A 24765-nucleotide genomic window follows, 5' to 3' on the forward strand; every position below is an offset into this window, starting at 1 on the left:
TGCCTTTACTGACCACTCTTTCAGTGGGAGAAAGCGTTACTACCCTAACCGGCAGCGGGGGTAATTATGGAGTTGATGTCTCTTCTGTTGGTCTTAGAGGCCTTCTTTCTCCAGCTGCCAGGTGTCCTGCTTTTTGTGGGGGCTTCCTGAAAAAGGAGTGTTTCTTGGGATTTCTCTGCAATTTAACAATCTTGCTATTTTCTTTCCCCCCCAGTGGAGACTCGTTCTGGGGCTCTATATAAGCCTGAGGTCGCCATACTCCACAAGTCCTATCTGTAGAGGGCTTGAAGGTGTGAGTGCTCTGCTGGGGCAATATGGGTTGTGTGGATTCTAGCCCGCAGCTTGGTCCCGAGTTTGGGAATCCCCGGCGGATCAGACCCGAGTTCGTGCCATGGCCCTGTGGGGCCCTCTCGGGCCGCCAGGCTGCAGCGGCGAGCACGGAGCAGCCGGCGAGTGGAGCAGAGGAACCCGCGCTTGGCGGAGGAGCCCGGGCCGCCCGGCTCGCCCCGGCGCGGGCGGAGGGAGCCAGGCCTGGGCAGCCGGTGCGGAGAGCGCCCAGAGGCCCGGCCCAGGCTCGCCGCCAGGGAGCGCTGCGGGCTCCCGCTCGCCCGCCCCCCGGTAGGCGGGGCCGCCCTCTCCCCGCAGCCGCCGCCGCAGCCGCCGCCTGGGCCGCCCCGTGTCCCCGGTGGAGCCGCCGCCGCTGCCGCTGCCGCCGCCGCCGCTGCCGCCGCCGCTGCGAGCTCGATGCGGACGGAGCCTGGGCCGGGCCATGGGGATCCTCAGCATCACGGACCAGGTCAGCCCTCCTGCCCTTCCCCACGTCCTCCTTCCAGGGCCCGGCGGCGCTGCCGCCACGCGAGCCTGGGGATGTGCGGCCTAGGCTGGGCCCGAGCCCGGGGTTCCCGCGGCTCCCGCCGCGCCCCACGCCGTGCAGCCTTCCGCGAAGCCGGTGTCCTTGGGGGCCTGGCGACCGGTGGAGGCACCGTAGGAATCTGCTGCAGCCAGGACCCCTGTAGCGGAGCCCCTCCAGCGACGCCCCCCTCCAACCTGTGTGCTCCCCCACCTCCCGGTTCCGCTCTGGCTCTGGCCCGCTCCCTGAAAGCTGGTTCTCCCTGCAGCCGCCCCTGGTCCAGGCCATCTTTAGCCGAGATGTGGAGGAAGTGCGTTCCCTCCTCTCGCAGAAGGAGAACATCAATGTGCTGGTGAGTTGGGGAGGATGGCGAGCCGGAATCCGGGCTCCGGTGTTCGGGACCCCTCCCCACAAGTGGGGCGGCTCCGTTTCTCCTCTGCTGTGATGAAACTGCAGCTCTTTCTACTTAGAAATGAGAGCCTGCTCCGCATTTAAGGGTTGGTCAGGCATGGAGCACCGACCAACGGGTTCTGGGGATACCCAGAGAACGATGTTCTCCTCTCGACCATCGGGGTCTGCAGCGCCCCCACCCCTCCTGGAAAAAGGAGTAGGTTTCTCGGTCGGTGGCCCTGACTCCACCCTCCCAGGATGCTGCCTTTTGAATCCCCGTATCGGGATTTGAGACCCTGCAGAACCTAGAGGAAGGGATTGTAGGGAAGGGCTTGGAGTTCTCATACTTGAACCAGGGTCCAGGATAATTTCTCTCTGCAGCTGCTTCTCTTTCTGCCTTCCCAGGACCAAGAGAGGCGAACCCCATTGCATGCTGCTGCCTACGTAGGCGATGTCCCCATCCTCCAGTTGCTACTGATGTCAGGTGAAAGTGGGGAGCTGGAAGGTGTGGCACCTAGGGAGGGGAGAAGTCTCTTTATACCCACGGATTGATTGCTGGTGCTTGGTCCAGGAATGTGCTTTTCTATCCATTCAGGTTCCCTCTCCCCCACCCCTCAATCCCAACAAAATAGGAAATTGTGTCCACACAGGTGCTAATGTCAACGCTAAGGACACACTGTGGCTGACCCCTCTTCATCGTGCCGCTGCCTCCCGAAATGAGGTATGGACCCTACCTCAGTTCACCTTTCCACAAAGGATGGGTTGAAGGGCTAGAGAAACTCAGCTCTCTGCCCTGTGAACTATTCTGCCCCGTGTAGGGAGGAGACCAGGCTTTGGCCCCTCCTTCCTGCCCCTAGAACTGGCTGGTAAGGGGGGGCTGAGTGCTGCCAGCTGATGTGACGTCAGGGAGAGCTTAACACTGGGCTGGCAGACTGCGGGGGCCCTGCTGCCAGGCCTGAGTGAGTCATCCCTCCCTGGGGGGCCACCTTAAGTCTGGTCCCCCTCTGGGCACTAAGATTTCTCTAGTTGTGATGGGGGGGAGTAGTGATGCGTTCTTGCCCCTCACACAACATTGAGGCTGACTGCATAAGGGGCCAAACTCATCTGTGGAGTCCTGTGTGCTATGGTGCCATCAACCTGGATCCTCCATCACTTCCTTAGCTCCAGCTGCTAGGCAGGGGGACGCGTGAGGCCAGGTAGAATGATGTGTGCAGCGTTTAAGGGGGGCATTTTGGGCTGGAGTTTGGAGAGGATCCAGTATGTTTGTTTGTTGGGGTAATAGATACGATTTTGGTGCCCAAGGAAGGGCTGTGGGGAGGGTATTTTTGCCACTAATGTAGTGTGAGCGTTTGGTTTTCGTGAAAGTAGGCTTGGGGTATATGGGCTCACCTAGGGTGGGGGGGTACATGTGAGTGAAGATGTTTAGGAGCTGGATTGAGGGTGGTTGGAGGGTGACTTGGGGAAGAAGAATCTGTTTCACTCAGCAAAGATGTTTAAGCTCGTGAGATCAGGTTAGGAGAGAACAGTGTAGAGGAAAAGAGGAGGGTGAAGAGGCTACCCTGGGAAGATGCGGGGCCTGCCCCTCCTGCTTCCTCTTGTTCCTCTTCCTGCTCTCCTTTTATCTTCTCTTGTCCCTTGCTCCTCCACAGAAGGTGCTGGGACTGCTGCTGGCACACTCAGCTGATGTGAATGCCCGGGACAAGCTGTGGCAGACACCACTGCATGTGGCTGCTGCCAACCGGGCCACCAAGTGTGCTGAGGCTCTGGCACCCCTGTTGAGCAGCCTCAATGTGGCTGACAGGAGCGGGCGCAGCGCTCTGCACCATGCAGTACACAGTGGGCATCTCGAGGTGAGGACCATGCTGGTCTGGGCACAGTCTCCCCTTCCCCACCCACTCACTCTTTACGTGTTTCCGGGCTCGGGGCAGGAGTAGCTCAGAGAGTTATACGAACATCTGGGCTCAAGCAGCAAATGAATGATTGTATTAGATTGAGGGTTTTGTGGGATTTTGTTTTGTCTATTCGAGACATGGTTTCTCTATGTCACAGCTCTGACTGCCATGGAACTCTCTTTGTAGACCAGGCTGGCCTCAAACTCACAGGGATCCACCTGTCTCTGCCTTCCGAGTGCTGGGATTAAAGGCGTGTGCTATGCCCGGCTGTTTTGTCTGTTTTTGAGACAGGGTCTTACTACGTATGCTTGGCTAGCCTGGAACTTGCTGTGTAGTTTAGACCAGGCTTGAATTGAACTCCCCTATGTCTCCCTTCCTCTGCCTTCCGAGTGCTGGGATTAAAGGCGTGCACGACCATCCCCAGTTTGCACTGCGTTTTTATTGAACCACTGTGTTACATGCTCAGTAAGGGCTGTGTCACTGAGCTGTACTCTGAATCCATAGATTTGCTTTCTGGTGTTGTCGGTGGTAGGTGAGTGTCCAACTGCTCAACCGTAGCTATATCCCTATTTTTTTACTTAATATTTTGAGACAGCCTTGAACTTGTGACAATTTTCCTGCCCAAGCACTAGTTAGTTACTGCAGGCGTGTGCCATAATACTTATCCTGAAGTTTGACATGGACTTCAGGAGGACTTTTTGAGATTCCATGGAAAATTTTTTTTGTATTTTGTTTTGTTTTGATTTTTTTGAGACATGGTTTCCTTAAGTAGTGCCGGAACTCAACTCTGTAGACCAGGCTGACCTCAAACTCAGAGATCCGCCTGCCTTTACCTCTGGAGTGCTGGGATTAAAGGCGTGAGGCACTGGAAATTGTTTATACATGTGTCTTTTTATGATGAGAAAGTCCATGTTGTCCAGCACATCTGCAGAGACTCTAGAGATTCTGAGAGCCGGCAGAGCACCCAAGGAATGAGAGATCCTTCATTGCCGTTACCCAGTGGCATCTTGTGGTGCCTGATCCCACTGTTTCTGCCATTCCTCCAGGTTGTTCTGCCCAGGAACAGAGGCACTATCTGCTACCCCAGCACTGTAGACACGAAGTGAAAAGATACCAAGCTGCCATCTATTTTTCAGGAGATCTCTGCCCTTGGGGAGGTTGAGGGTATGAACCTGTCTGTGTCTTTTTTATCCTCATATAGACGGTGAACCTGCTCCTCAATAAGGGAGCCAGCCTGAATGTCTGTGATAAAAAGGAGCGGCAGCCACTGCACTGGGCGGCTTTCCTAGGTGAGAGACACTATAGGAAGAGGGGCAGGGATAGGGAGGTGCAGTCTTTGGAGGTGGAGGACCTTGGAGCCTTTGGGAGAAGGAGCTTGGCGGCCCTTCAGGGGGAGGAGCTTGGTGCCTTTGAGGGAGGAGCTTTAGGGCCTTTGGGGAGGAGCTGTGGGACCTTTGGCTTCACCATAGGCCTACTTTTTTTCCACTCCTTTTCCTAGGGCATTTGGAGGTCCTGAAACTGCTGGTGGCACGTGGAGCAGACCTCAGTTGTAAGGACAGAAAGGGCTATGGGCTGCTCCACACAGCTGCAGCCAGCGGCCAGATTGAAGTGGTGAAGTACTTGCTCCGGATGGGGGCTGAGGTCAGAGCAATAAACGCTGTGTCTCGGTGTTCAGGACAGGGAATTGGAAGTCAGAGTTTGTTATAGAGATGGGCAGTTCTGGGGCTATTGGTGTGGAAGGGTACGGTGGAAGGGCCTGAAGAAGGCTCATGTTATGTAATGGCATTATTCTTTTGGAGCAAAAACCTGAAGGGACTGACGTGGTGGGATTTCTAGGACTCTTAGCTAATTGGCTGCTTCCAGCTTTGTTTTGACTGATAATCCATACCTTCACCCCTGGAAATCCAGATTGATGAGCCCAATGCCTTTGGAAACACAGCTTTGCACATCGCTTGCTACCTGGGCCAGGATGCTGTGGCTATTGAGCTGGTGAACGCTGGAGCCAATGTCAACCAGCCAAACGACAAGGGTTTCACACCGCTGCACGTGGCTGCTGTCTCCACCAATGGCGCCCTCTGCTTGGAGCTGTTGGTTAATAACGGGGCTGATGTCAACTACCAGGTACCAAAGAGGATGAGCCGTATATTAATAGCTCTGAGACTCCAACCATGTCCACGAAGTTCTGGGGGATTTATCCACTGGTCTCCTGGGATGGTTAGGTCTTATCAGGGACTCAAGACTGTGGTTGGGTAACCATGTCACATTTCCATCCTGGTCGATGTGCTCCTCAAAGAGGACACAGGGCAGTTTCTGCTTTACGTTCAACAAACACCATCGTGTCTCCACAGAGCAAAGAAGGAAAAAGCCCTCTGCACATGGCTGCCATCCATGGCCGTTTCACGCGTTCCCAGATCCTCATTCAGAATGGTATGGGCTCAGACTTGGTGCTCTCTTCCTCCAAGGGACTTAGAATCCTCCCACCCCATCTTCCACTCAAGATAGGTGTTTGCAACTCTACCTTTTCCCAGTCTGAGGCTTCAAAAAAAAAGCATGGAGAATGCCTAGTTCAGTCCAGCCTGTAATAAAAAGCCTCGTGCTCACTGCCTGGTGTGAGCAGGCCTGAGCCTGAGGTGTGCCTGGGTTGTGTGTCCTTGCCTCAGGTAGTGAGATCGATTGTGCTGACAAATTTGGGAACACACCACTACATGTGGCCGCTCGCTACGGACACGAGCTGCTCATCAGCACTCTCATGACCAATGGCGCGGATACCGCCCGGTGAGTCAGGGCCTTGACCCACTTCAGGGCCGCAGCAGGACAGTGCGTACCTTTCACATCAAACACAGAGGCCCTAAGATGCTGTCAGAGGGAAGTTTGGGGACCCTCTTCCCCTGACTCCTAGGGTGGTGGTGACAGGCCACAGAAAGGAGCTCTGTAACTGGTCCTTCCTTGGCCCCAGGGCTGAGCCCCTCAACCTCTTCCCAGGCGCGGTATCCACGACATGTTTCCCCTGCACTTAGCTGTTCTCTTCGGATTCTCTGACTGTTGCCGGAAGCTTCTTTCCTCAGGTATGTGCTGACTGGCGGGGGTGGGACGGAAGGAGGGCTCCTGGATGCTTATGTGGCTGGTGTGCTCCTTCAGGTCAGCTGTACAGCATCGTGTCTTCACTCAGCAATGAGCACGTGCTTTCTGCTGGGTTTGACATCAACACCCCTGACAGCCTTGGCCGCACCTGTCTTCATGCTGCTGCTTCTGGAGGGTGCGTCCTTTCCTTCTAGGCCTTGTGAGCTGGGCCTGGGTCCCCACTGTCTGCCTGACTCTTTCCTTGAACAGTAACCATAGTTCCGATAGAGATGGTCCGGTTTTGCCTTCTTAGCTTCTCCTTGGGTTGGTGGCCTTGCTTCAAGGCTCTCATTCTTACACCTGGTCTTCTTTTAGGAATGTTGAATGTCTTAATTTGCTTTTGAGCAGTGGAGCGGACCTGAGAAGGAGAGACAAGTTTGGAAGGCAAGTTCATGTGCAGGGCGCTCAGGGCTGGCGTCTGGTCAGAGAAAATGGAGGGAGGAGGAACGTGTTACCGTGTACCCTTTTATTTCACGTCTGGGCCTGCTCTATCTGTCCCTGAGTCTCTCATTCATACTGTAACACGTTCCGCAGGACCCCACTGCACTATGCAGCTGCCAACGGGAGCTATCAGTGTGCAGTGACACTGGTGACCGCCGGGGCGGGCGTCAACGAGGCTGACTGTAAAGGCTGCTCTCCTCTTCACTATGCTGCTGCTTCTGACACCTACCGGAGGTCAGGCTCCTACCTTGCTTCTTTGCAAACCCTTTGCCTCCCCTAGATCTCCTAATCGTTTTCCTCTGTTATGTCAGAGCGGAACCCCACACTGCTTCCAGCCATGATGCTGAAGAGGATGAGCTACTGAAGGAATCCCGCAGGAAGGAGGCCTTCTTGTGAGTACCGTGGTGCCACCTGGCCCTGTTATCCTCCCGCCCATTTTGAATCTCCATTGCTGTGGCCCCCACCGCCAGTGCTGCCTTGTCAGCTGGCTAGCAGTGTGGGGTGTGTAGGGCGCTGCACGTGGCGAAAGATGACATAGCCCCTGTCCTTGAGGGAGAGGCTTAAAGAATTCCCTTAGAAAGCTGGGAAAACTACATACATGAGACTTCTTAACCGAATGTTCGTTCTTCGTGTTCCAGGTGTGGCTCTAGGTACTGAAGTGCTGGGTATTGATCCTGGGATGATCTTTGTTCATTCTGGGCAGGCAGTATGCCGCTGAGCCACCTCCTAGCTGGTACTAAAGGATGAAAGATGAACTGAGCAGGGCGTGGTGGTGTACACCTCTATTCCTAGCCCTCGGGAAGCAGAGGTTGAGGCCAGCCTAGTCTATATCGTGAGTTACAGGTCAGCCAGGGCTACGCAGTCAGACCTTCTCTCCCAGACAAAACAAAACAGTTGAGTTATTCCAGGACTGTGGTGGGGGTAGAGTACAATGTTAAAACAGTTCCCAACATGAAAACAATGAGATGGCCAAAAATTTCTCCAATACTGTTAGGAAAAATCTCTCCGTCAGCACAAAGAAATCCAATCCAACCAGATTAAAACACATCAAATGCGCAGGTTTATTAGACGACACACTTGGGTGGCCAGGAGAACACGACAAAGAAAAGAAAGAAAATGCACACAGGCATGCAAACCCAAAACCACGTGCTCTTTCCAGCACAAGCCTAAATAGCCTGGGGGGGTGGTCCTGACCCTCCCCAGGGAGGGGTCAGCGCTCGGCAGGCTGGGAGTTGGAGTCCAAGCCAGGGCAACTTCCAGGCCAGGGGCTTTCAGTCATCCCAGACTTCTTGGATATAGGGGTGTTAGAGGACTGGGGTGATGCCCCCAGCTTTACATTCCAGACTGTTTGGATATGGGGTGTGGCAAGGAGCTGAGGTGATACTTATGACCAGACATCCTAGAATGGATGCCAGGGATTGGAATGGATGCTTCCAATCAAGGACTGTTTGCCTAGAAGGCAAAATTAGTTGAAAACTAATGACATAAATGAATAAGAGAAATTGTGTTTCCATAAGCCTCATTAAAAAATTAGAAACAGGGCTGGAAAGATGGCTCAGTGGTTAAGAGCATTGCCTGCTCTTCCAAAGGTTCTGAGTTCAATTCCCGGCAACCACATGGTGGCTCACAACCATCTGTAATGAGGTCTGGTGTCCTCTTCTGGCCTGCAGACATACATACATACAGACTATTGTATACATAATAAATAAATAAATATTAAAAAAAATTAGAAGCAGTTGGGTGGTGGTGGTGCACCTTTAATCCCAGCAGCGGATCTCTGAGTTCAAGGCCAGCCTGGTCCACACCACAGAGTTCAGGCAGCTAGAGCTGTTACATCAGCGAGACAGGGTTTCTCTGTGTAAGAAGTTGGCAGTGGGAGACTGAGTATGAGGTGTATGAAAGCTTGATTTGTCTTATCTTAGAATTCAGAAGTTGATTTTGAAAAGCTGGTCACTATGGCACACACCCTTGATCCTAGTATTTGGGAGGCAGCGGCAGATCTCTGTTCAAGGCCAGCCTGGTCTATATGGATGCTTTCATGACAGCCAAGGCTATTACATGAGACCCTGACTTTAAAAACAAAATGTAGGGCATGGTGTCACAGGCCTTTAATTCTGGTGTTCAGGAGATACAATAGGAAGGTCAGAAACTAAGGTCATTCATTACAGTGTGAGTTTACAGCCCGCCTAGGCTACAGGAGGCTCAAAAAGCAAACAAGAAAAAAAAAATAGGCCTTGGTGGCTCACACCCTTAATCCTGGCACTTAGAAGGCAGGAACAGATGGATTTCTGAGTTTGAGACCAGCCTAGTCTACAGGGTGAGTTCCATAGCTACACAGAAAGACCTGGGGAGGGGAGGAGATGTTGAAGGGTTCAGAGGCTCAGCTCTGTGACTTTGGAGGGTACCTTTCCCTCTCTGCTTAGGTTTTCCCCTCTCCAGTAGGGATGAAAATACGTCTAGCTCTGAGCATGATTGCCACAGTTAAATGGATAGACATGAGATGCTTACCACACAGTGACTGACACATAGTGAATGCTAGATGTCATTACTGTTACAGCTGACTAAGGGAAGCGAAGAGCACCAAGGGAACCCTGAGAAGGGAACAAACGGGTCGTTAGGAAGACCCCAGCCAGCAGAGCAAGGCAGTCTCAGTTTTCAACGAGTTGGACTTTAGCCATTTGGGGAGGAGCGGGCTTGGAGGCAGGAATGATCATACCCACCTCTACCAGAAGGCCGTTAGCCAAGCATGTGCCCGTGTCCTCTGGAAGAGGGTACAGAGGATAAAGGACGGTGTTGGAGCTGGTGACCCAGGTGTAGGGTTGAAGACTAAGTGGGCAGGATTTAGAGAACCTGCTCAAAACAGAACTTGGCCTGCGGGATTCCCTTGCCCCTGCTCCCTGCCCCCCCCCCCCCTCAGCTACACCTTTGCTAGGCCTATCCCTGCCTGACAGTCTATCCCTGGCTCCCCAGCTGTCTGGAGTTCTTATTGGATAATGGTGCAGACCCCTCCCTGCGGGACAGGCAGGGCTACACAGCTGTGCACTATGCAGCCGCCTACGGCAACAGACAGAACCTCGAACTGGTACGTATGGGAACCTGGCCTGGGGGAAGCGGGTAGGAGCAGGGCTGTAGTCTGCCTTCAGGTTTGTGGTCACAAAGCCAGGGGCAGTTGAATTGGGAGATTAAGGGGTTTCTGTAAATGGCAGGAGGAGCCCACATCTTGGATGTTCCAGAACCTCAGCATGTATTTTCCTGTTCATTGCAGCTCTTAGAAATGTCCTTTAACTGCCTGGAGGATGTGGAGAGCACCGTTCCCGTCAGCCCTTTGCACTTAGCTGTGAGTCCGCGTCTCCTCCTTTTGCCTTCTTATTCTGACCTGACCATTCGCAGGTGTGGTGCGACTCTGTCCTAACATCTGCATTCTTTTAAAAGAATAACTTGAATTTTTTTACTTAGTATGATTGTGTGTATGAATGGTGATGACGTGTGCACGGACATGTGTGTACCATGGTGTGCCTGTGAAGGTCTCCTCCTACCTGTGTTTGGGCTCCAGGGCTGGAGCTCAGGTCCTCAGGCTTGTACAGCACCTTTCCCCACTGAGCCTCCGCCAGCCTTGTGTCTGCATTCTCACTGGGATGTAGCAAGCTGGTTGTCTGGAAAGAGTGCAGGGTCTGTGTGTACTTGGAGCTCCCGCTAAGTCCTGGAGCAGAGTAGGAGGAGGACGGTCATTAGCTGACTGTCAGTTGCCCGCAGGCCTACAACGGTCACTGTGAAGCCCTGAAGACGCTGGCGGAAACGCTAGTGAATCTGGATGTCAGGGACCACAAGGGCCGGACCGCGCTCTTCCTGGCCACGGAGCGAGGCTCTACGGAGTGTGTGGAGGTGCTCACGGCCCACGGTGCCTCTGCCCTCATCAAGGAGCGTAAACGCAAGTGGACACCCCTGCATGCTGCTGGTTAGTAGGGCTGGGAGTGGGCGAGGGCAAGGAGGACAGAAACGCCAAGTCTTGATTCATAGCTTCCTACCTGAAGCTTTCTCCTTGCCCTAGGCCATCGCAGGACTTCAGTCCTTGAGCCCTTCTTCCCTCCTGACACTGTCCTGACAGAGGCTCCCTTCTCTTTCAGCTGCCTCTGGCCACACTGACTCCCTGCACTTGCTGATTGACAGTGGGGAGCGAGCTGACATCACAGATGTCATGGATGCCTATGGACAGTGAGTGTGGGCCAGGGATGTGTTTTCCCCTTGCTGGACCCTCGTCCTTTCTCCTTCTCCTCTTGGTCCCCTCCCTCACCTCTCTCCTGCCTGCTCTATAGAACCCCACTGATGCTGGCCATTATGAATGGTCACGTGGACTGTGTACACCTGCTGCTAGAGAAAGGATCCACGGCTGACGCTGCTGACCTCCGGGGCCGCACCGCCCTCCACCGTGGGGTGAGTGGGCAGCTGGGGATAAGGTTGTTCACCTACAGGCCTCCGGGTGGGAGCACAGGACCCAGCAGCAGCAGGGCATCAGTGTCAGTAAGTAGAATAGGCTTCTACTTGTGAGTCTTCCTGGGCCTGTGTTTGATCTGAGCTGAGTATCTCCCCTCCTCTCTGGTGACATTGTTTGTCATCATGCTCAACCATTGCCCGTAGAGCCAGACTGTGCTTGCTGCCCATCTAGCCTTTGCTGCTGTCCTTTCAGGGTTGGTTTGTTTTGTTTTGTTTTGTTAATAGATAGAATCTCACTATGGAGCCTGGCAGGCTCTGAATTAATGTGTAGGTCAAGCTGGCCTTGAACTCAGAGATCTGCCTGCCTCTGGTTTCCAAGTGCTGGGATTCAAGGTGTGTACCACCGTGCCCAGCAGTTCTTTTGATTTTGAGGGGTCTCACTCTGTCACCCAGGCTGGTTCTCCACTCTTGGGCTCCAGGGATCCTTCGGCCTCAGCCTCCTGAGTAACTGAGCCTCCAGGTGTGCCTGGCTTTCAGAACCACAGAATCCTTTGGGCCTCAGTCTCCTCACCCTCTGCTTGGTCTTTTGTTCTGAGAGTTTCAGGATTGACTCTGACCATTCTGCCTATCAGGAAAGTAGCTGCTGATCCCTAACACTAGCATTATAGTGGAGATAAGGATGGATTCCTGGAACTAGTTCTTGCTCCTGGGCCAGCCCCCAGCAACTGGCTTCTCACCACTTTACCTCTGTGTGCCCTGCAGGCAGTGACTGGCTGTGAGGACTGCCTGGCTGCCCTGCTGGACCATGATGCATTTGTGCTGTGCCGAGACTTTAAGGGCCGCACCCCTATTCACCTGGCCTCAGCCTGTGGCCATACTGCAGTGCTGCGGACTCTGCTGCAGGCTGCCCTTTCCACAGACCCCCTAGATGCTGGTGTCGATTACAGCGGATACTCGCCCATGCACTGGGCCTCCTACACTGGTACTAGTGGGGCCTTTGGCAGGCACAGGGATGTATGTAGTCAGAAGGGGATCTGGAAGTAGATTGGATGGCCAGAGGCAGGACAGGACAGATGGAGGATTTTGCTATTTCTCATCCTTACTTACCGTGTTTTCTTCCTTGTGCCAGGACATGAAGATTGTCTGGAGTTGTTACTTGAACACAGCCCGTTCTCATACTTGGAGGGAAACCCCTTCACTCCTTTGCACTGTGCAGTGTAAGTGCATCAACCTTCTCAGGGGAGACCCTGGGCTCAGGCAAGGAGTCCTCTAGTTTGCTGCTTCTGATGATCCCTCCTCCCCCTCTCCAGAATTAATAACCAGGACAGCACCACAGAGATGCTGCTGGGAGCTCTGGGTGCCAAGATTGTGAACAGCCGAGACGCCAAAGGACGGTGAGTGACAGGAATCCTCTGGCTTTGGTTTCTACACTGCAGAAGAGTGTTCCCTGTTTCATTCTACTCTGTCTCCCCTCCAGGACCCCCCTTCACGCCGCTGCCTTCGCGGACAATGTCTCTGGGCTCCAGATGCTGTTGCAACATCAAGCCGAAGTGAATGCCACTGACCACACTGGCCGCACTGCGCTCATGACGGCCGCCGAGAACGGGCAGACTGCTGCTGTGGGTGTGTAGGGGCCACCATGACAGGATGCTGATGGGGTGGGCCAGCCCATCCTGGAGGGCATATGGGGACCTGGGATTCATAATACAAGAGGATGTCGCCGGGCGGTGGTGGCACACAACTTTAATCCTAGCACTTGGGAAGCAGAAGCAGGTGGATCGCTTTGAGTTCGAGACCAGCCTGGTCTACAAGAGCTAGTTCCAGGACAGGCTACAAAGCTTCAGAGAAACCCTTTCTCAAAAAACAAACAAACAAAAAAAAAAAACAAAAAACAAGAGGATGTCTTTGGGTGTCCTACCTCCTATGGACAGGAGGGTAGGTGGTTTGGCTGCTGCTGTGGAGGAAGGCTTCAGTCTGTCCTGTTCCCTTTGTAGAATTTCTGCTGTATCGTGGGAAGGCAGACCTGACTGTGCTGGACGAGAACAAGAACACTGCCCTGCACCTGGCTTGTAGCAAGGTACTGCCTAGAGCAGGCTCGGGAAAGTGGCTCAGGGTTGCGGGATAGACTGCTCCCGCCCAGTGGTCTGTTAGGGTTCTACTCCACACGTGTCCACTCTCTGTCCTCTTCCTCAGGGCCATGAGAAGTGTGCCCTCATGATCCTGGCGGAAACCCAAGACCTTGGCCTTATCAATGCCACCAACAGTGCGCTGCAGATGTGAGTGCCCAGGGAAGGGGGCTCCCTGGAGCCCACAGCATTTGTTCAGTGTCCCTGTCGCTCACCTTGGGGTAGCAAGGCAGCCTGGCACTGTACTCAGTGTCCCTTCTCTATTGTCTGTCTTCTCAGGCCGCTCCACATCGCTGCCCGGAATGGACTCGCTTCTGTGGTGCAGGCCCTGCTGAGTCGTGGGGCCACAGTGCTGGCTGTGGATGAAGAAGGTGGGTGGGATCCAGAACCCCCCACTTCTCCTAGGTTTGGGGTCAGGAGGTGACTTCTTCACCTTGCCATAAGTGAGATTTTCTTCCCAGGGGACCTCTTGAGATCAGGGACCCAATACCAGTATTCTAAGTCTCACAGGGGAATCTGGTGGAATGGTGGATCTGGCAGAGTCAGGAAGGCCTCCCTCACCCCAGTCCGCTGTCCGTGTGCTTGCTGCCCTTTGCCCTGCAGTCAGAGTTTGCCATGGGCCTCTCTGGGCCCTTGCCACCTGGATTTCTGACTACAGTGGGTGCCTGCCCCTCTTGGTACCCCTCCACTGCCCAGAGTGCTCAGTCCTCCCCGTTGACCTGCAGGTCACACCCCAGCACTGGCCTGCGCCCCCAACAAGGATGTGGCGGACTGCCTGGCCTTGATCCTCTCCACCATGAAGCCTTTCCCACCCAAGGACGCCGTCAGTCCTTTCAGCTTCAGCCTGCTCAAGAACTGCGGCATCGCAGCCGCCAAGACGGTGGGTGGCTGTGGCGCCCTGCCTCACGGGGCCTCCTGTCCCTACAGCCAGGAGCGGCATGGCGCCATTGGGTTAGATGGCTGCTACTCTGAGTAGCCCCCTCCAGTGTCCCTCTCCCTGCCGGCGGCTGATACCTTATTCTATTTATTAGAGGAAGTCTAAACATTTGGGCACTTTAAAGGAGAACACGACTGGGAGGTGGGGTGGGGGAGGAAGCACTGGGGAGCAGCTGCTTACCCCTTTGCCACACCATCCTGGCCTGGCAGAGGTCTGGGACCCACAGGGAGCACCCCAGGCTCTTGGTACCCCCAGGGCACCCTCTTCTGCCAAGTGTCCCAAAATGATTGCTAAATGCCTGGCTCCCCCTCTTTGACTCCATCTCTCAGTTTCCCCTGTTTGCTGCCAGCTCCCCCAACTCTTCCTTCTGACTCTCCTCTCTGTGTCCCCCCCCCCTTCCCCTGCTGCCAGGCAGATCCCCCCTCTTCTTCCATACCCATCACTGCCTTCCTGCTTGGCCCCTCCATCCCTGCAGCAGTGAGAAGCCTTAATTTCTGGTACTGTGTGAGCACTCTGGGGGTGTCCTCCTCCCCCTTCAGGGGCAGCTAGAGGATGAGGGGGGAGGATATTTAGCACTGGGGCCTAGAGCTTCCCCCCCATATCCTATCATCCCTAAAATTCAAATGCAGACACTTGAAGCAGCAACTACTGAACCTGGCCCTCACCCCACGTTCTCCCCTGGCTCCTCATGTGCAAACCAAGGGCTGCTTCTGCCCCCACAGCCTGCTCCCTCCCCTACTTCTAGCCTGGCCTCCAACCACGCACTTTAACCTTGCTTCTTTCTTTTAACTTCTTTTCAGGGAGGGGAGCCTGTGGCCATTCCCTCCTTGGCTCTCTTCTCCCTGAATTCTGAGGCTTGTCATGAATTTTTAAGTAAGCATTTTATTCTTTAGGGGAAGAAACAAATTAATATCCTGCCCATTTCAAAAGTACAGCCCTAGTATGTCCTCTGTGTTTCAGGCATGTGTTTGCATGTGAGTGGAGGTAGGGACCATTTCTTCCTCCTGTGTCCCCCAGTCCCGGAGTTCCTCCATGTCCCTGTCTGTCTCCACCTTCTGTCATGTCCGAGAGTACCCACTGCCCCAGTCGCTCCTGATATGAAGCCAAAGATGGTGGGAAGGGCAGGGGCAGTGTAGGACCTGCTTGTTAGGGAACCAGGCCTCCTCCAGTGAGGGGAAGCACTGGTCTAGGGAGCAACAGATGGACCTTGAGGCTCAGTCCCTGCCTTCCTAGCACGGGGAGAGATGGGGTTGAGTAGGCGCTGCACAGATACGATTCCTGGAATGTACCTGAGAAGCCAAACTGGGCTGGAATGAGAAGGGGCAGTGCTCTCTTTAAATGTAGCATTGCGTCTGGCCCTGGTCCCTTCAGATGCCCTGTCCATTCATCTCCTTGGTGAGCCTCTGCACAGTCGGACCCGTTCCCATAACCCAGTGTCCCTTCCTCACACGCAATACCTCAGCCAGGGCCCAAGACACAGAACTTGAATAGAGGTCCTGCCCCTCTCCCCACCGTGCGTCCTTGCCCAGTTTGGCTGCCATCAGTATTGCCCCCTGAGAACTGAGAACTGGATGGGCTTCGTTTACACAGTCCAGGGGTCTCTCCCGGGGACCCCTCCACCTCCTTCCCTCCCCCGCTCGCTCTGCTCACATTCTTACCCGTTTTTCAGTTGTGTCCCTTGAATGTCTTGCCACCCTTGCCGAGGGTGAGCTGATGGGAGAGGGGCTGTCCCAGGGAGCCCTTCCTCCCCACAGACACCCTGCACCATACCTCACGCTGGTTCCCAGAAGCCTGGGGTGTTCGACTTCCCTTTCCGTGGCCCCTGTTTCTCTCTGTGTCTTGCTACCCCACCTCAGATCCTAAACCATTTCAAGGCTTCCGCGTGACCATATTGGTGAGAAGGATTGTGCAGCTTTTAGTTTTTATTTTTGTTTTCCAAGCCAAAGGGCCTTGCAATGCCCCTCTTGCCCACATCCCTTCATGCCCTCTCCTTCCCTAGATGACAATCAATGTGACCTCTCTTAAGGGCTGCCGCCCCCACCCCCACCCTGCTGGTTCTGCATAGCTTGCCCCCTGACTTCAATTCTCTTCCCTAAAACCTTCCCATTTCACCCCCTCCCTCTCATCTTGGTGCTGGGAATTAGGTTGTGGGGGCATGGGGAGCAGGAAAATGGTTCCCCTGGGGATGACTTGGGGCATCAGTCGTGTTCTCCTTTATCACTGCTTGCCGATGACAGAAGGAACCTGACTGGGTGTTTGTCAGGAGCCCCATTGTTTGGTTTTGCTAGATGAGATTTCTGGTGGCTGCCTGTTCCCTGCTGTCCTAAGCACACTGTCAGCAGTGCTGGGAATATGACAGGGAGCCCTCTGTCCCTCATGTGGTATGAGGGGACCTGGAGGGCCAGCAGCCTCCTCTCCTTATGCCAAAGGAAATCCCGCACCCCTGGGCTCCCCGGCCGCTGTCTCTGAAGCATTCTGACCATCCTCATGGCCACTGCATATTTATTGTCATGTTAAGATTTTGTTTTAAACCTCTTTGACTTAAACGGGTGTGGAGAAGTAAAACAGGCAGAATGCCCCCCCAATCTTAAGGGGGTCGGGTGGGGAGGGAACATCCCCTTCCCTCTCCTTTTCCCCTCCCCTCCCCCCACCGCAGCTCTAAAGCACTTGCATTGAGTAATAAGCACTTTTGTGAAAAGACCCATTTTACGTGAGGCCCGGGGCAGCCCTAGGTCCCAGCACAGGAGCTGAGCGGGGCTACATAGGAGACAGGGAAACAGACGCGTGAGTCGGGGCGACATGAGAAGAGCCAGTTTTTAGTTTCCGATTTTAGGGGATGTTTCTGATTGGGCGGTGGCTTTTGTAGGGTTGTGTACCATCCTTCAGAAAAAACAAATGGCACAACTGTGGGTCCTGGGATGGACCACAGACCCAGGTCACTGCCACTGTCCAACTGAGACTCTAAGATTGGTGGGCCACCTCCCCCACCCCTGGCCCCCTGAGCCATAGGACTGCTGAAAACCACTGAATGTACAGCCCAGGTTGGGGTGGGGAGGAGCCCCGGGGGGAGGGGGCTTCTCCTTTTGTTTGGTGCTGTGGGGGGTGGGAGACATGAGACTGAGGGACTGCCACCCCATGTAGACTTGTGTTCCTTGGGGTGGAGGGGCTGAGGAGGGCCGCCTCCCTCTCTAACCCCAGCCATGGCCCCTCTTCCTTCCTCACCCCTATCCGTTTTGACTGTAAGTCCAGCTCACCTTTGCCTTCAATATGTAACCAAAGGAAAACTCAATACTGTTTCCACCGCTGTCTGCCCAGCCAAGCACCTTCTTCCTCCCTGGACCAGAGGGGAGAAGAGGCTGGGGGTGGGGATGGTGGGGCCTGAGTGAATGGTTCTACAACTGTACCCCCAAAACCCTCTCTGTGGTCTTGGAAGGACTCCCAAGAGGTGGGGTGGGGCCAGGTTGGCAGGCTGGGAGTGCGCACACTGTGTATCTTATGCACACGAGCGTTTCTTTGCTGAAATGACTCCAGTAACTATGCTCCAGCAGGGAGGCCCCTTCCTCCTTCCCATTCAGCTGTTTCTCACCCTCTCCCACACCCAGTGCTCATTCCCTGCCCCCTCCCCCCCCCCACCGCAAAGGAAAATAGCCTTACAGACCCTAGCCCGGAAGCTCTGCTCCTGGGGCAAGCCAGTATGGCCATCCCTCCTGCCAAGTCTGAACCCTACCTTCGGGGAGGGGCAGGGAGCAACGCAGCCTCTTCCTTCTGTGTGGCTCCAACCCTCTGGGCCTGCACCCAGCCTGGGCGAGGACAGAGGAGGGAGTCTTTGAGGACCAGCCCAGTGGCCGGGGAGGAGGGAGGTAGAGAAGAAGGGTTTGACTTGGGGCTTCTCCTCCCAACCCAGCCCTGTAGAGAAGCGACCAAATTCCCAGAGATGGGAGGGGTTGGGGTGGGGAGGGTCTGCTCTTTGAATTACTTGAAGGTACTGACTCTGAGGCTGCTGTTGCCCACGTAGGTGTGAGGGGGACACTGTCACTGCATTTGGGAGGGCAGAGGATGGCGGGTGACGAGGGGACCCACCCTGGGCCCTCTTGTTCCCACCCTTGCTCTGGGCGCCCCTCCAGTTGCACTAAAGTAGCTGTTGTGCCAGTCTTTCCCATGCCAGGGTGGGGTCTCTGCTTCCAGTCCTTCCTCCCGCCTCTGCTCCCATCCTGGACAATCTTGTTCACTCGTATTCCTGGATAGCTCAGCTGTGTGTGTGAGTGCGTGTGTGTTTCGGGGGTGGGTGGGTTTGGCTGGATTGGGTCTGGCAGGGGCTTGGGAAGGGCTGGGGGAAAGATGGAGGGTGGAATCTCCTACCCCCTTCCACAGTTCAAGCCACAGAAGCCTGGGAGGGAGGGTGCCTACTCTCGCTGCCGTGTGTCTTGCAGATGTGCCAAAATAGGGGTGGGTGGGAGGGGAGGGTGCCTGGCAGAGCAGCCCCAGGGTGGCTCTCTCAAAGCAATACAGTTCCCCTGCTGGGGAACAGCAAGACAGGGGAGAGGGTTGGGTGGGGACCTGGGGTTCCCCATGTACAGCTGTGTATATTCAGGGGTGTTCTCTGTCTGGTACCCACTGTGGGCATCTATGTGTGTGTGAACCTCCCCTTCCCCATGCCCTGCATGACCTGTGATGCTGCAGACACCACCATCCTGTGTGCAGGTGTGTTGGGGGGCACGGAGGGCATGTTCCATGTCCTGTTGCACCCTCCACCCTGTGACCCATGTACTCGGTTGTAGGAAGTAAAGAGAACTGAGCACAATTCACTGGATTCTAGTTGAATCTTTCTCTAAGCAATTTTCCCATTCCTGCCCTTCTCCCTATCCTGGATCCACCTGTGGTGCTAGTGTTGGGGTCAGGGGTGTTTAATGCTGGTGGGCAGCAATAAAGCCCAGATACCTGCATCCCCAGGGTGCTGAGGGCAGCAGAAAAAAAATAAATGGGGATCTTGGTGCATTTGCCCTGCCCCTCCCCCTCCTACCTGGGCTAAAGCACAATGCTATCCCTGAAGACTGATGCACCCCACATTCTCCAGGCCCCCACTCTTGTCCTCCCCAAACCTGCTTTGAGCCCTCCCACCACACCCTGGTTTTCTATGCTGTTTTGGTGCAAGTACAACTGTCGTAGTTATGGCTTTGGGATGGGTTCTGTTTATTAAAAATCCTATTGCTCCTACTGGCCCTGTGTCCCGCCTCCGTTCCTATGGTTGGGGGGAAGGAAGGGCAACCTGGATCCCTTGCCATTGGCCCCCATCAGCCATCAGGAACCACAGGCAGTAGCTGTTCCTCCAGCAGGGCTATAGTAAGCATGAGGCTGCCCCCCAGCAGCAGACCCAGCCCCTGCAGGAGGACGTGGAGCACAGGCAGGGGCTCAGGAGGCCGGAGCAGGGCTGGCAGCTGGAAGGAAAGGAGACTGTCAGATCTCTGCTCTTATCTATGACATACTTGTTTACTTCTGAGGTGAGAGCTCACTGTTTAGCCCTGCTGGCCTACAGTACTCTGTAGACCAGGCTGCCTCCTGAGTGAGTAATGGGATTAAAGGTGTATGCCACCAAGCCTGCTCCCCATCCTATGCCCCCCACCTTTGGATACTTCTTTTCTGACGGGGCCATGGGCCATCCTCTCCAGACCTCGAGGTGGAGAAGGATGAATTAGCACTTCCTCTCCCCCACACCCACCTGCCCACTGTCCTTGAATTGTCTGTCCTATCCCACGTCTCTTACCATATCCACAAGGGCCACGTAGAGGAAGACCCCAGCCGTGACCCCAAACACCCAGGGAGTGAGGGGGACAGGGCCCAAACTGAGCCCTACCCCGAGGGCTGCACCCCCCAGTCCCAGGGCTCCAGAAACGAGGCTCAGCAGCAGCAGCCTCCGGAAGGACAGCCCTGCCTGAAGCAGCATCGCAAAGTCACCTGTTGGGGGCAGGACAGGAGGGTGAGTCGGGCTGCCCTCACTTGTGTCGGTTAACCTCCAAGCTCCACCCTGCGGAGGTCTCCTTTCTGCAGCCCAGCCCACCTGCCCCCCCCTCTTGCCATTCCTACCCAGTTCATGGGGCAGCTCGTGGCAGAAGACCGCTAGGGTGGTGCTGAGGCCACTGGAGAAGCCGGCAGAGAAGGCAGCACCTGGCACGGCAGAATCCAAGGGTGTTCTTGAAGACGGGAGTTGCTGTCTGCCCTCCCTCTGGTTCCCTCCCCTCTCCACCTTCCTGGCACCTCACCTGTTACCTGTCCCCGCTGGTTCAGAGCCCCCCCCCCCACCTCTGCTCCCATGACAGCAAACCTAATGCGAGCCCATCAGTGAGGTTGTGCAGGCCATCTCCTAGGAGGACCATCCATGCAATGTTGGTGCCGCTGCCACCCGGGTGCTCGTGACTGTGGCCTCGGTGCCCAGAAGGGGCTGGAGCTGGTAGGGACTGGCTGGTCTCCCTCTGGCCCTGAACCTCTGGCTCTGCAGTAGGAAGGACCAGGACAAGTGTTAGTAACTGCAAGTGGGAACTACAGGTCGGTACTGTACTCATGTTTTCTTCTAGTCACCTGGAGCTGCCTGTAGGGGTCGAAGGACCATCCCACTGCCATCCTCTGGGTCAGGGTTCGATTCTCCAAGATCCCTTTTGTTCCTGCAGCATCTCTGAAATGGGAGGGCATCCCTCCTGGTGGAGGAGGCAGCAGAGCCAGGGGCTAAGGGGAAACTGGGCCAGTAGCTGGGAAAATGAACACCTGGTTCCACCTCCAGCACCTGGAGAATGCCTTTTGACCTCCTCCCTTTCCCAGGTTGGCATTTCCCTCTGTTTACTGTTGATATGAACCACAGAAAAGCCATTTGGCCAGAAGTCCTGGGTCTATGCTAAGAAACCTGTACCCACTCAGTAGCGGACAAGTCCTGTGCAGTTTTGGCCAAGCAAGCCAAGGCCCAGGAGCACATGTCGCCCAACTCCTGGCTCCGCTGGGACTCTGGGTTTAGCAGGAGTAGAAAAGGTATCACTCACTGGCCTGAGCCCTTGGTGCCGCACCAGTCCTAGCACATTCTCTAGCACGAAGAGCAGGAAGAGGCCACCAAGCACTGACAGCCCCGGACCCAGGTCCTCCTCTGGATGCTCATTAGGTCCTGTGTGCTGCCCTCCTCGTGCCTGTCAGAAAGTAGGTATTAGGTCCTGTGTGCTGCCCTCCTCGCGCCTGTCAGAAAATAGGTCAGGGCAGACCCTGGGACTCCCCCCCCACAATAGCATCCCCTTCTCCCAGCGAAGGGGTAGCAAGCCTTTCTCATATCCCAGTAGAAGCTGAAGCCAGGGGGAAGGGGTTAGGATGTGGGAGCTGACAGAAAGGACCTGGGGAGGGGGTCCTATGGCTAGGAGCACAAGGATCCATGGAGGTTAGCTAACTGCTTCAGGGTATGAAGATGGAGTTTCACGTACGTGAGGCAGCAGGTGTAGCAATGCATCCCCACAAAGAGTGCCCACAGCCAGGGCCCCCAGGAAGCCTAGCACAGGCCGCAACAGACGAGGTCCCAGGAGCCTCAGCAGCAGCAGGGAGAGGGGAGCAGGGAGGCTGAGCAGCAGGACTGCTAGGGCACTGTGAAGTAGGGCTGGGAAGGAAGAATTGGGGCTAATGTCAGGCCAGGGCTGACCCAGAGGCACCATGTGGGCAGAGACACCAAAGAGAGGGTGGACCCCCAGTGAACCCCTTTTCTTAGCCAGGTACACACACCCTACCAGGATGCAGGGGGTCACTCACTGACCAGACAGTACATCTCCTGGAGGTGCTGGAGCTGGAGTCTTGATGCAAACACGGCTGTCAATCTGGTAAAGCAGAGCTGGGCATAGCAGAGCAAACTGACGAGGGGTCAGAGGAGCAACAGGGTTCAGGCCAAAGTTGACCAGCAGCTGGGAACCATTCAGACACTGGGTTTGAGGAGAGGACTGTGTATTAGGGAGGGAGTCACAGTGAACTACAGCCAAGATCTTGGCATCTGTTCTTCCACAGAGTCCCAGTTCTCTCAGGATCCCTTTGGCTCACACTGGCACATGCATTAGAGACGGGGGGGGGGCAGAGGGGGGGGTACGGATAAGGGAACTTAATAATTAAAATGTCTGTTAATCACTGGCGATTATTCAGCCCAAGTAGTCAACACAAATTTCTCATTTTTCTGGTGGATACTGCTGTCGTTTCCCCCTCGTGCTCTGGCAGTTTCCTTGCTCTAGTGATGGAGCTGTTTTGGCGTCTAGATGAGAGCCCGTCACACCAGAATCCTCGAAGGAAAAGGAACCTGACATCTTTAGTCAGCGTCCCTGTCATGCATTGATCCAGCCTAGGCTGGGAACTGCTTTTGATGGGCATGACAACTGATCTTAGGCTCCGACAGCTTTGCCTTCTTGTGTATGTAGAACAAGGGGAAAAACGACTTTTTCTAGGTAGACGGGGCTATCATCTCCGGGACTCTCCACATTACCAACCTACCCTGAGATACTTCTCTGAATTGTGTGTGTGCTAAGTGTGGCAATTTGATCAGCCTGCGCTAAAGTCAGAGGAGATATCTTTCACTATTAGAATAACGTATCCTAATAATTACTGACTTCAGACACTTGAGGCCACCTAGTCCCATGGCTCCTGCTCCCTCTCTAGCGGCCGTCACACTTACATCTTCATTCAGGTGGTCAGCCAAAGAATGGTCCAGCAGCAGAAGCCTGTGAAAGAGGTCTAGGCCCGAAGGCCCTGGCTCATGGGGCAGGTCAGGGGCTTTTGACTCCTCCAGGTCACCCCAGCCTGAAGGACTCAGAGGCATTCCTGCCCAGACATGAACACTCGGCTCCGGTTCCTGTAGTCTAGATTAGATGGGTTAAGAGTCAGGTTCCCTAAATTTCCAGACATCTGCCCCGAGAGCTTTTGTGAAGGAAAGACAGCCACAGTCAGTCCCAGGAAAGTCAGAGCTGTCATTTACAGGAGAACCTAGAATGGGTAGCTGTGGGCCTGGGGACCAAGAGCAAGGACTTTACGGACCTAAGGATCTGGAGGGGAGAATGAAAAGGTTAGCAAGGACTTCAAGGATACTGAGCAGTTGGGTGCTAGAGGATTCAAGAAGTCAGCCCTGAGAGGAGCTGGGAGCTGGAACTTTTGGGGGTTGGGAGAGAGATTAATACCTGTGTGTGAAATTGTCGCCATTTGGGGGTGCAGCCCGCCCAGTTGGAGGCTCATGGTGTCCCAGGCGAAGCCCCTGAACTCGGCCCAGCCCTAGGCTGTGGAGAAGCCGGGCCAGACCCCCTGCAGTCAAGGTCCCGTTCTCGCCGTACAGGCCAAACAGTTGGGCCAGGTAGTGGTTCTGTTCCTGTTCAGCTGGGCCCAGGCTGGGGGCTGAGCCTCCTACCCAGCCCAAGACCACCCCCATGCACAGGCCAGCCAACAGCTGGTGCACGGGGGGCCCCATTACTGGGGTACGGGTTAGAGGCTCTGGTTCCGACTTCTATTCCCCTTTGAGCATGCTGAGGATTGTGTCCTAGAACAAGGAGGAGGGTGTGGGGTCAGGTCGGTTCTGCTCTGCAGCTCAACTGGGGAGAATGGTCGCATACACTTAATGCAGCTTCAGCTGGGGCCGTCAGCAGGCTCTGCAGGCTCAGGCTTCCTGTCCCTTCCTCTGCCTTCTGCAGCAGCCTCCTGATTCCCCAGACCCACCTCTCACTTGGCTCCACCTCCCTACTCAATCCATAGGGCCTCACCCCTACTGGCAATGTGAGAGGTGTCACCACAGGCCCCTGGAAGTCCTCACTGTGGACTTTAAGAGATTCCTGAGTCAGGAGTTCAGCCTTCAGATCCAATGGAAGTCCTGTCACAGGGCTGAAACGGATAGGTCCCCTCTTTCCAGCTGCTTTGGGGCGGAGTTAGGGGTGGGGCAAGTGTGGGAAGGTTCATATAGGAGTTAATGGTTCACTGGTCTCTGGGATGAGGAGGTCAAAAGTCATCTCTGCTGGGTTCTGACTGGGGAGGGGCCACCACCTGCCCTAAGGAAGCCACATGGTTAGGAACATGGGTTCTCTCAGATTTTTCCTCTTAAATGTTTATAGCCCATTCAGTACCACCAAGCCTTCTGCAAACACCCCTCCCCAGGTACCTTACATCACGTCAGGTACTGAGCTTCCTCTGTTTCCAACCCCATCCCCTCCTTCCCTGGAAAGTTGAACCAAGGTGTCCCTAAACTGAGGGTCGGGGAAGAGGCAGGTAAGTAGCAATCGCAGATGCACTCAGGGAAGAAAACACTCTTAGCAATTCCCCATTTCAGCAAGTGCTGCCTGCATGCACTCAAGACTCTGGAATCAATGAATGAAAAGGGGGAAACCCTGTTGAGGAAAAGAAACCAGAACAGGGCTCCCTTCTGACATCTGACCTGGCCTGAGATCAGGGGATCAAAGTCTGATTAGAGTGATTGGCCGGGGTAGGGGGAGTTAAGGTTGGCATTACCTGATAGCAGGACAGGAGACAGGACACCAGAGGAAGGGGCACCCAGCCTTCTTGTGGCAGGCAAGGCTGGACAAGGGTCACCTGCAGGGAGGG

The 24765-nt window shown here is 55.0% G+C and overlaps 2 protein-coding genes across 4 annotated transcripts; one reads left to right on the forward strand and one right to left on the reverse strand.

Annotated features, from left to right (window-relative positions):
* Nucleotides 1-647: 647 nt before the first annotated feature.
* On the forward strand, nt 648-19401 carry Ankrd52 (ankyrin repeat domain 52). The gene is made up of 28 exons (XM_085683369.2): nt 648-796; nt 1119-1202; nt 1646-1724; nt 1891-1961; nt 2890-3090; nt 4334-4421; nt 4631-4773; nt 5041-5253; nt 5481-5559; nt 5793-5907; nt 6115-6197; nt 6271-6388; nt 6568-6636; nt 6787-6927; nt 7005-7085; nt 9664-9775; nt 9959-10030; nt 10447-10648; nt 10818-10905; nt 11007-11124; nt 11887-12106; nt 12254-12341; nt 12435-12518; nt 12602-12747; nt 13119-13201; nt 13318-13400; nt 13530-13621; nt 13976-19401. Exons 1-28 carry the CDS (start codon nt 770-772, stop codon nt 14224-14226), a joined length of 3231 nt encoding a protein of 1076 aa, XP_085539495.1. The 5' UTR covers nt 648-769; the 3' UTR covers nt 14227-19401.
* On the reverse strand, nt 19354-24759 carry Slc39a5 (solute carrier family 39 member 5). 3 transcript variants are annotated; one of them, XM_087902089.1, is made up of 12 exons: nt 24673-24714; nt 23934-24051; nt 23361-23713; nt 22862-23045; nt 21962-22124; nt 21639-21808; nt 21213-21353; nt 20761-20854; nt 20507-20674; nt 20269-20349; nt 19949-20139; nt 19354-19622 (listed from the first exon to the last, which is right to left on the reverse strand). In XM_087902089.1, exons 3-12 carry the CDS (start codon nt 23642-23644, stop codon nt 19479-19481), a joined length of 1620 nt encoding a protein of 539 aa, XP_087758215.1. In that variant the 5' UTR covers nt 23645-23713; nt 23934-24051; nt 24673-24714; the 3' UTR covers nt 19354-19478. The 3 variants fall into 3 exon arrangements, with proteins under 3 accessions (XP_087758215.1, XP_087758217.1, XP_087758214.1); XM_087902091.1 differs by having other exon boundaries at nt 23890-24051; XM_087902088.1 differs by lacking the exon at nt 23934-24051 and having other exon boundaries at nt 24673-24759.
* Between the last annotated feature and the right edge of the window lie 6 nt (nt 24760-24765).

The sequence above is a fragment of the Myodes glareolus genome, chromosome 26 (assembly GCF_982192425.1).
Source record: "Myodes glareolus chromosome 26, mMyoGla1.1, whole genome shotgun sequence".
In the NCBI taxonomy this organism is placed as follows: domain Eukaryota; kingdom Metazoa; phylum Chordata; class Mammalia; order Rodentia; family Cricetidae; genus Myodes; species Myodes glareolus.